At 43.5% G+C, this 10,808-nt stretch overlaps 1 protein-coding gene across 3 annotated transcripts; it reads right to left on the bottom strand.

The window, feature by feature from the left end:
- Positions 1–383: 383 nt before the first annotated feature.
- On the bottom strand, positions 384–7,636 carry ZSWIM9 (zinc finger SWIM-type containing 9). 3 transcript variants are annotated; one of them, XM_089481275.1, is made up of 6 exons: positions 7,599–7,636; positions 6,240–6,296; positions 4,315–4,373; positions 3,838–4,214; positions 3,241–3,493; positions 384–2,095 (listed from the first exon to the last, which is right to left on the bottom strand). In XM_089481275.1, exons 4-6 carry the CDS (start codon positions 4,181–4,183, stop codon positions 724–726), a joined length of 1,971 nt encoding a protein of 656 aa, XP_089337401.1. In that variant the 5' UTR covers positions 4,184–4,214; positions 4,315–4,373; positions 6,240–6,296; positions 7,599–7,636; the 3' UTR covers positions 384–723. The 3 variants fall into 3 exon arrangements, with proteins under 3 accessions (XP_089337401.1, XP_089337400.1, XP_089337402.1); XM_089481274.1 differs by lacking the exon at positions 4,315–4,373; XM_089481276.1 differs by lacking the exons at positions 4,315–4,373; positions 6,240–6,296; positions 7,599–7,636 and having other exon boundaries at positions 3,838–4,294.
- Between the last annotated feature and the right edge of the window lie 3,172 nt (positions 7,637–10,808).

The raw sequence follows: 10,808 nt of genomic DNA, 5'->3' as shown, positions 1-10,808 counted from the left end.
TCTGAAGAAACTTGCCAAAGATGGAGTTTTCTACAATTCCTAGAGAAATGTATTCTAACACTTATTTATATTTTCTTTTAATATATTTGTGTTTTCTCTCTCAATTTTTGACCTTGATGTTGTCTGGCACTATCAACCCTCATCTACGGACTATGTTGGGATATGCAGTCCAATTAGTTGTGATCAGTAGTACAATTTAAGGTGCCAAGGCTCATCATGATAGCCATGTCCCAAAGGAAAGTCCAAAATGCAGGCAGCTATCAAGAAACCACTATAGTTAGCGTTCTGTATCCACGGATTCTTTATCCATGGATTCAAGTATGCAAAGCTTGAAAATATTAAAATATATAAATTCCAAAAAGCAAACCTTGATTTTACCATTTTATAATAAAGAATACAATGTTACCATCCACTGTATTTAGTGGGACTTGAATATTCACACATTTTGGTATCCATGGGGAGTCCAGGAACCAAGCCCCAGCGGATACCATGGACCCACTGTACTAGTCATTTTTATCTGCACCACCAGCAAGACTTTTGTTCAACTAATGGGTCATCATTTCTGATTCAAGACCAAACCAGTTCCCTACCTTCACCAAAAAAACTTTATATTACAACACAGATAGCTCGCAACATGTATTATTGCTGGGGAATCAATTGTATTCAAACAATTCTTTTTTCAAGCTCTGAAAAGTTTGGGACTTGATCCAATGTGGTTGCCCGCTAGCATTTCTCCTGGCTTGTGCTTTTTTGAAGTGTTTGTGGCACGCCAGGCAGCAGGCTGGGGTCGAAGAGAGGCCTTCCAACCCAAAGGCGTATGGCAAAGATGTGTCTGCAAGGAAGCTGGTGAGCCATGTAAATGGAGCAGCTGCAAGTAGCTAGGTCATGGCTCACCAGAAAAGAGCAGGTGTGGCCTTCCAAGAGGTATCCCTCAGACGACTCTATCAGCTTGTAGTGAGCGTGGGGCACCAGGTCAAGTTCCTCAACAACCAGGTCAGTGCTGTCAGACCGGCAGACAGTGTGGTACAGCTCTGCCACAGGTGCCACATTGAGTGTTGATGCCTCCACATGTAGGGCCTGGAGATCCAGCAGGCCTTTGAGACAGGCAGCCAGTGCCACAGGGGGGCTGAGCACTGTCAGAAGCTTATGGCGATGGGCACTAAAGTGGTCCAGGAAGGAGCATTCTCTGTTCTTCTCAAAGGCCCAACACTCTACCCACATGCCCTTGTGGGGTTGCCAGCACTCTAGGAAGTACTGCAAAAAGGGGTCTGGAGCCACATCTTCCAAGTCACTCAGGTACTGGCTGTAGACGCAAGGAGAGTCAGCATTTGCCAGGTTGAGCAGCAAGTTACGGATCTGGTCTTCCTTTGGCACTGCCAGTTCAGAGGCCTTGCTGTAGAGGGCCTCCAAGACCTGAAGGCGGCAGATCTGTACCCGGGCACAAGGCAACACCTCCTCTACTGCATCCAGCCCAGTCAAACCAGCCCCGACCGTGACCACCTTCACACTCAATTTTATGCCCGGGACACTCTGTACCAAGGACGCCACCATAAATATAAGAAGGTCAGGCAGCCCCTGGCGTGCCAGGCAATAAGCCACCTCCCGACCACGTCCATTGGCATCTTGGCACAATATTGTATAAAGCTCAAAGTCTGCATTGAGACATGCAGCACGTTCCAGAAAAAGGCGAGCTGGGAAGCGCTGCACTAGTTTTTGCATGTGCGAAGTGGTCAGGAAGATGCTATTTAGGACAGCCACATCCTCCTGGAACACCATTTTGACCTTAGCACTCATGTCGGTCTTGAAGAGACCATCTAGAACAGCCAGGAGCTCACACATGCCCTTGTCTTTGGCTTTGCTATAATCCTCCAGGTTCCAGACAAGGTCAGGTGCCAGGAAACGCTTCGATATGCTGTTGGTAATGCGGATGGGCAGCCCCAGGCTGGCCCTCAGCTGGTGCCGCTTGAAGTGGTGGGAGAACTCCAGCTCAGACAAGCAGTGGTTGTGCTCTAGGTTGGCCTCAGTCACCACCAAGCAGTCCTTCTTGGGGCCTAAGCGTAGAGTGATGGAAGCTGGGCAGTCAATCTTCTCACTGCTGCAGGAGGGGAGATGACCAAATGGGTGAGTTCATGAGGTAAGAAGTAACCTCTGTTTAGGCACACATCTAAACATGTGTAAATCTAAAGTTAGGGACAGGGATGTGGGTGGCATGTAAATTTTATCCCACAATTTCCTTGAATACACCTGGCTGTAGGTTAGGCCTTCGCATGTGGAGCTCAAAGGTCTGACGGTTCCCCTGTAAGCACATTCAGCTGAACACAGTTACAACGCTCCTATAAGCGAAAACTAAACCTTTATTAGCTCACAGGAATTTTGTAACTGTGTTCAGTTGAAAGTGGCCTCTCTTCAGACCTTTGTGGTCAATGCATAGATGGTCTAACGTACTTCCAATTGCTCAGGAATTTTATGGAAAAGGGCTATGAAATCCATTCATACCCCTCTGCCATTGTAGCCCTTTACATGTTCAGGTGAATACCTAAACAGGGTTAATGTCTTCTTAAGAATCTTTCCCAGTCTTCTTAGCCCAAATCCCTTTCACTGCAGTTGCCAAGACACAGCTTGGAAAAGATACTTTGGTTGACTAAGAATCCCCCAGAATCCCACAGCCAGCATGACTGAGATTCTGGGATTTCTAGCCCCCACAATCCTTTTCTGTGTTAGTCTGAACCCTCCACATACACAACATATGAACTATCCCTGTGAGTCTATTAAAGAGCTGGCGTCTGTGGCTGAAACAGGGCACAACAAGAGAAACCAGGATTTTCATTCAGTTTTTGGTACTAGTGGTTCCCAATGGTTTTTGCCTCTTTCCACATAGAAAAATCCTACTTTCTCAAGAGATTCCATCCTTTCTCCCTCACCACTCCAAATCCTTGCAACTGATTCAGAACAACTGCGAGACACCACTTGTCTTTGTTCCTTCAAATCCTCTCTTACTTTCCCCATATAATGTTGAGCATACTCGGCTACTAATCATGCAGGAACTCAAGTCAGTAACAGAGTCTAAGTGCATAAAACATTATTTCCCAGCTTATCCCTCATCATCTTCTTCTGTTATTACTTCAGTAATGAAATTTAGACTGTAAGCATCTTGGGGCAGGGTGATGTCCTCTTGCACATGCAATGCAAACATGGAGTACTATATAAATAATAATCATATTAATGCTAAAAAGTGCTTACTTGTGGTTCCGTTGCACTGTGCTTTGCCCAACATAGGTCCCGCTGTGTTTGCAGATGAGACGCACGAAACGGAAGCGGAGTGTCTCAGCCAAGCTGGGCTGATAAGGTGGTGGGTTCTGGCGCAGAGAGATGAGCGGCTTCAGGCTGGCAATGATGAAGAGTACCTTGTGCTTTTCACACCAGTCATCAAAAAACAGGCTGAACTGGTGCCAAGTGTGGAACTCCTGGCCCAGACACAAGTCCCCCATTGCACCTGTGAACAAAGCAAAGAAGACAATGTTATTAGTGGTTCTCAAATGGTGGGGTGGGATCCCAGGGAAGGTGTGAGAGTTGCTGAAGAGAGGTGTGAGACTTGGAGGCTCTGATCCCTCTTCTTCCACTTCCCAAATATTTGTATGTGTAATACTAGCTGTACCCAGCTACGCGTTGCTGTGACTCAATCTGGTTAAATAGAAAAACTGCACAATTCTAAAGATTGGCCCTGGGCTTTGTTGATGGTGATTGTAAATGCCAATTGAAATGGGAATTGCAATCTCTTAAATTCAAATGGCATATCTGTTGGAATCATAGGAACATGAGGAATGAGGACATCTTCACCTTTGAAAGGTCCTGTCAAGATTGTTGCTTCAACGACGTTGCCCATTAATTTTTTCACTGCTGTTTCTTGTTGATGTCTTTCACCCACTCTCAACCTGTTGTGTTCATTCTGTTGAGAACGACGCAGATCTGAAGCTGCAGAACGCGATCGCCGTGCTCGCAACCGTGCATCCTGAAGTCTGGCCGCACGTCGCTCTGCTGGTTCCTTGGCACGTATTTGAGCCATTCTTTGTCTGTTTCGCTCGTTCGCTGCTGCCCGTTCTTCCTCAGTTTGATTTACAATTACTCGTCGCACTGCTTCCGCTCCACGAGTACGACGACCTAGGTTTGATTTTCTGCGAGGCATTATTTGGGTGAACTAAAGCAGATCGATTGCACTGAAAAAGAAGAAAGTTATAACAAAAACATATAAAATTGCAAAATGTTAAAAAAGGAAAAAATATGAACTAAAAAACCAAAAAGAATAAAAATACTGACGAAATATTTCCATTCAAATGCAGCTCAATCAACACAGCTCAATTCCACTGCCAATTGCACTGAAAAATAAGAGAAACATTTTAAAAAACAAAATAAAAACCATTGAAAAATAAAAAAATAAGCTATAATCATGAAATGAATGCTATGGTAAATGACACAGCTCAATTGCAACGCAATGTCGCACGAAACAATTAAATCAAAATGAAAATAAATCAAAATCTATGAAAATTCAATTTAACAATGCAATCGGAAACAATGAAATGGAATAGTAAAATTGGAAATTTGGAAACTGTTAATGGATCATAAATCGGAAACATTGAAATGGAGTCGTAAATATTTAGTATAGAGTGTGTTGCTGTTACGTCCAACAAATGGCGATGATTTTAAAAAAACACGTATTTTTACCTGTCACAGGTGTGACATCTATATAATAGTAGGTATATAAAAACAGAGTAGGTATGTAAAAACATATTAGGCATATAAAACATGTGTGTATTAGAATAGAACATTGTGTCAAAATTTCAAAGTAATCAGTGAAGAACTTTCGGAGATTTAAGATTTTGAACAAACGAACATTTACATTTTTATTTATATAGCTAGATTTACACGAGTTGAGTTAAATATTGAATTTCTTAAACAGAACTGTTCTAACTTGAACCATGTTATTTCTTTATAAAATGGTAAAATATTAACATACACGAATGTGCAAATGAAAATATGCACACTAAATAAGCAAAATATTTTTATTCATATACTACATTGAGTGGACAGAGGAGGCTGTGACAACTGCATGCAGATGTAAAGGAGGGTCCCAAGGGTAAAAAGTTTGAGTACCATTGAATTACATCATAGAAAAAAAGGGGAGAAATCAGAGGTGGTGGGATCAGTGGTTCCAATGATGAGGTTTAGACCTATTTGGGTGTTGTATCCAAAGAGCGCAGAAGCATCGTTTGGGTTGCTTATACATTTACTATGCACACCAGCCCTGTTCCTCCCATTCACCTTGTGGTCATTTAATGCAAACAGAAGCCTCAGCATGACAAGGAATCCCACTTTTGCAAGGATCCTAATTAAGCAAAGCGTGCTATGTGAGTTCAGGCAAATCTATGTATTTATTTGGTACATTTATGCGCGGTACAGACTGCCCTTTGGGCTGTGCTATCACCAAATGTAGTTGCGCCCCTGTTTGACACCTTTCCTCTCGATTTGCTCTTTCCAACAAGACATATATTTCCACAGTGCCTTGAAAGTGCATGTTTTTACATTATGTCTTGAACATTTAGAAGTGCTACGTAAACACTGGCTTGGATCCAGGTCTTCCTTCTGCAGACAGAAAAGCTCCATCTGTCCACGGAAGATTTCAGATACAAAAGAGCATTTCTGAAGGTGGAACAAGGGAAGAGGAAGTATTTTTCTTCTACCCTCCATGAAAATCTGCTCCAGAGAATCTGGGGAACTGTTTCTCACACTGGGAAAGATAGAAATGGAGGCTGCAGAGGGAAGGAGGCCTGCCTTTTCACCAGCAAAAGCCTTCTAAGTAGAAATTTAATTGGGAAATTCTCCCAAAAGCAAAATAAGAAATCTGGTTCCAATCCACTATTTCAATTTGGCTCTCCAGATGTTTTGGACTTCAACTCCCAGAAGCCCCAGCCAGTTTAGTCAGTTGTGAGAAATTCTGGGAGTTGAAGTCCAAAACCTCTGCAAAACCAGAGGTTGAAAACCACCGCTGATTATTAAGCATCCAGAAACATGAATCATTTTCAATATTTGCTGGTCAGGAGATTTCAATGTGCAGCATATTATGGCAAAGCAGTTAGAAATAGGGTTCTCAAATAAGGAATGGGATAAAATGCTTCCAGAATGGATTATACTTGGATGATATTATGCAGCCATCACAACATTTAGTGATAAAACATAGACTGTACCTGCTGAAAGAAATGTATTTTCCGTGAAGCTTTGCCACCCTTCAAAGTAACAGTGTTCTGCAGGGGGAAAAGAAGTCTCATCAAAATACTACATTTATGAATAATTTGATGTGTGTGTACATAAAGTTTGAGATATCCTTTTAAGAAAGTGACTGCGAGCCTGTGCTCCTCTCAGCACTGAAGAACTACATTGGTCATGATGCAGGGGCTGAGGAGAGATGGAGTCCAACATCAACTGGAGAGTGACAGATTCCCTGTCCCTACTTTAAAACTATTGATAATAACCATCGCTGTGAAGCTGTTAGTGTCTCGGACGTAGGGCTATAAGAATCAAAAGATGTGCTGCGGGAGGTTGTCAGATTTGAGTTGTTAAAGGATCCATGCATTATGCCTATTCCCAATTTCTCCCTATGGTTGTGAAAGCAGGACAATGAAGAAAGGTTTCAGGAAGTAAAACAACGTATTTGAAATATGGAAACATGGATCACCAAAAAGATAAATGAAGAAAATCTAGGGCAAATCAGGGTTGAACTCTCAACAGAAGCCAAGAGGACTAAATGGAGACTCTCATACACCTGTCATCTAGATTCCCTAAAATGTTATGCACCTGAAGGATGAAGAATTGTTACTCGCATACATCCTGTTACCTGGCCTGCAAAAACCAGTTCCCAGAGTGAAAACTGAAGAGAACTACTTTACCTTTAGGGATTGTGCTGAACAGAGAATTTCAGCAAGGTGCGTGTCATAATCATTCGTGCAATTGTATTTTTTTGTGGGTTTTTCGTGCAATTACTTGCCTTTTCCGCTCCATTTGAAGGATGCTTTAAATGTGCTTTAATTTCTCTTTAATGCCAAAAATCAATCCCTGTGCGATAAACTCAATAGGGGAATACTTGCCCATAGAGAATCATTGGGGTATACATTGGGGAATCGTTGGGCAAGTATTCTCCATTGATTCTCTATGGGCATGTATTCCCCAATGATTTCTATTTGGATGTACTCCTCAACGATTCTCAATAGGCAAGTATTCCCCAATGATTCTCTATAGTCAAGTATGGTTTCTCTATGGGCAAGTACTGTACTGTCATTTGTTTTAGTAGGTCCTGGCAAGTCACACTCTCTCAGCCTCAAGAGGATGGCTGGCAATGCCCAACCCCTTCTGCAGAAATCTTGCCAAGAAAACCCTACGAGAAGGTCACCAAAATGACTTGAAGGCATACAGTATTAACAACAACTAGGCTGCACCAGCCCTATTGCACAATGGGGACCAGGCCCAGTCTTTTTAAGGGCAGACAGCCCCCCTCCAGCTTTCTCTGGACCCCGATCCTTTGCATGCACCCCTCTCCTCTGGAGTGGTACCTGGCAGAGTGCTCCCCTTCCTTCCCCTCCAGCTGCCTGTCCGGGTTCTAGACTGCAGCCAGGCCTGCGCGCTGCAAAGGAACCCTGCTGGGCTCCTCCTCTCCCCTTCGCTGAGTCCTATGCTGGGAGAAGACACGACCCGCGAGCTCCCCCTGCTGGAGCTTCCAGAAAAGCAAGCCACTGCACCACTCAGGAGCCTAGTAAGGTCCAAAACACACTGCAGAAACAACCCAGTTTGACACCGCTTTAACTGCCCTGGCTCCATGCTAGGGAATTTTGGGAACTGTAGTTTTGTGGGACATTTATCCTTCCCTGTCAGAGAGCTCTGGGAGGCCCACAGTAAACTACAATTCCCAGGATTTCCTAGTACTGAGCCAGGGCAGTTAAAGTGGTCTCAAACTGGAGTATTTCTTCAGTGTGTTTTGGACCTAAACCTCATCCGCACTTTACAAAGAATCTGGTTTGACACCACTTTAACTGCTTTGGCTCAATGCTATGGAATTCTGGAATAAATAAGAATTGAATAGCATGGAAGCACTGCAAGGCAGCCGCCTCTACCGCAACAACCAGGGTGACCAAATGTCCCAACTACAAAGGAGGACAAGGAGGAACTTCCAGGAAAATGTAGGGCATGATCAAAGAATAGCTTAAAAAAACTTCTTAATGCTTCTTAGTTATGCTCAAAATGTAATTCCAAAATTCCCCCCATTTTGAGCATGACTTAGAACCATTAATTTGCATTTATATTATTTTTTTAAAAAGCTTTTCTTTGGTCATGTCCTACATTTTTCTTGCAGGTTCTAACGTTCTGTAGTGCCTTGTCCTCCTTTGCAGTTAGGACATGAGTCAGGATGCAAAGGGGGCTTGTAGTACCTTGGAAACGAACTGTGCCAAAGCATCAACTTTCTTAGCAAAGCATAGACTTTGGCTTCCTCTGCTCTGCAGCAGCAATGGAGTTTGACACCGCTTTAACTGCTATGGCTCTGGGAACTGTAGTTTTGTGACAAATTTAGTCTTCTCCATCAGAGAGCTCTGGTGTCACAGCAATAGGCCCCATACAGACAGGCCAAAATAAAGCTGCTTCGGGCCACTTTGGAGGTATGCTGTTTAAATCATGCATGTGTCCTAAGAGTCCGGAAGCTGCACCAAAGCTGTGCTCCAGTCCTTAGGACTGGATCATGGCTTTGGTGTGGCTTCTGGACTCTTAGGATGCATGCATCATTTAAATAGCATACCTCCAAAGTGGCCTGAAGCAGCTTTATTTTGGCCTGTCTGTATGGGGCCTTCCTAGAATCCCATAGCACAGAGCCATGGCAGTTAAAACAGGATCAAGCTGCCTTGTTTCTGTAGGGAAGATGCAGCCCAGCTCTGTTTCCTCAGATGGATGAATTGGCACTCCATGGATCTGCTCACTAGTACCGTCTGTGAATCTGAGAAGTAAACCAGCAGCTCTTCCACACTGCAGAGATAAAGCAGTTTATTGTTGTTGTTAACTGCTGTCAAGTCGACCCTGACTCATGGCATCCCTGTGGATGAGACACCTCCAAGACCCCTTGTCTTCCACATCTTTGCTCAGGTCCTGTGAATTTAGACCTCCCTGAGTTCATCCATCTAGCATGCAGTCTTCCTCAGAGTTATTTCTACAGTGTAGATGCACACCTAGATATACCTATCTGTTTGCAATACTGGCTGAATTCATTGAGTCCTACTTCTATGTAGACATGTACAGAATTGTACAGCATAGCTTTGCAAGTGAATGAAATTCAAAGGCTGGAATTTCCCTCCTCTCAAAATGCTGGAAGATTTGTTTGTTAAAAAGGGAAAAAAATTACTTGTGTGCTGGTTGCTGTAATTCCTAGCATTCTATATTGAAATGGGCCTGCTGCTAAAGTCTCTCTTTTGCAGTATCTTGAGCTATAGGTTCCATTGGATGCTCTCAAGTTTGGCTTTTTTCTGATCTGACATTTCATTTTAGAATTCGTAGCTGAAAACATCCAGAGGGCAAAGGTTGCCACCCTGCCATTGGCATCAAACACTAGCGGCACAGAGTTCAATTTTTTGCAGGGTTATATCCACAATTCACTCAGTCGAGAGATGGAAAATTTGTAGCCTCCCGGATGACGCTGGACTGTATTTTCTCCTTAAGAGCTGCTAAAGTGAAAAATGGAAAGAGCTTTTGCATCTTTAATGGTTGTGTAGAAGAGAGAATCTCAGCAGGTATTAGTTGTCATACAAACCAGGTAACAAGGAACACCTGCTGCAAGTCCCTACTTTTTGTTGTTGTTGTTATGTGCCTTCAAGTCATTTCTGACTTATGGTGACCCTGAGGCAACCTATCCCAGGATTTTCTTGGCAAGTTTCTTCAGAGGGGGTTTGCCGTTGCCATCATCTGAGGCTGAGAGAGAGTGACCAGCCCAAGGTCACCCAGTGGGATCCTATGGCTGAGTGGTGATTCGAACCCTGGTTTCCAGAGTCATAGTCCAACGTTCAAACCACACCGGCTCCTATTATACACAACTGTTACAGGTACAGATTGCAACAGTTTCCACTCTTGCAACCCTATTTCCCCTTCTCATTGGCTATCCTGACTATGGATGAATGAAGTTGTAATCCAACATTTGGAAGGCTGCCCATTCCATATTCCTGTCATAGGACCTTATCACACATGGGGGGGGGGGGGGATTGTAGCTCAGATCTGCAGTCACTCCTGTTCTAGCAATGCAAAGTACAGTATGATGTTTTTCCATACCAGATCCAGTCACTCCTCTCTAGCAATTCGGATTGAGGTTAAAACGTCATGTTTTTCCCCACCTGGTTGCCTTTCTGTTGTCCTTCCGAAGTGAGGGGGAAGTCAGTTCGATTCCACGCCAGTCACATGATGTGGACTCAAGCAAAGGGGAGTGAGTGCACATTGTATTAACACAATGGATATTAAGGGCCCATTGTGTTTGTGTTTACAGCCCAGCCCTTTGGATGTTTACTTGTAATTAAATCTCACTGAATTCAAGGGGAATTTTTTATTCCCAGGTACGTGTGAAAGATACTAGAGCCTTATTCTGCCATGACCAAATCAATTTCATAAGAAGTGGCTTTGTTCAGTGGTCTTGAATTCAGCTGGGCTGTTGTTGTTGTTGTGTGCATTCAAGTCATTTCATGGCTATCCTAAGGTGAGCCTATCATGGGTTTTTCTTGACAAGTTTTGTTCAGAGT

Source organism: Sceloporus occidentalis, unplaced genomic scaffold, assembly GCF_023333645.1.
Source record: "Sceloporus occidentalis isolate IW3139 unplaced genomic scaffold, rSceOcc1.0.p SCAF_14, whole genome shotgun sequence".
NCBI lineage: Eukaryota > Metazoa > Chordata > Lepidosauria > Squamata > Phrynosomatidae > Sceloporus > Sceloporus occidentalis.
This window is presented reverse-complemented; position numbering and strand designations above follow the sequence as displayed.

What these genes read in the sequence shown, in the direction of transcription:
- ZSWIM9 (XM_089481275.1), bottom strand. Translation starts at nt 4,183, where the DNA reads ATGCCTCGCAGAAAATCAAACCTAGGTCGTCGTACTCGTGGAGCGGAA. An exon ending in CTTGACAGGACCTTTCAAAG is followed by an intron (nt 3,494 to 3,837) that starts GTGAAGATGTCC and finishes CTTTGTTCACAG; the next exon opens with GTGCAATGGGGGACTTGTGT. An exon ending in ACAGTGCAACGGAACCACAA is followed by an intron (nt 2,096 to 3,240) that starts GTAAGCACTTTT and finishes CCCCTCCTGCAG; the next exon opens with CAGTGAGAAGATTGACTGCC.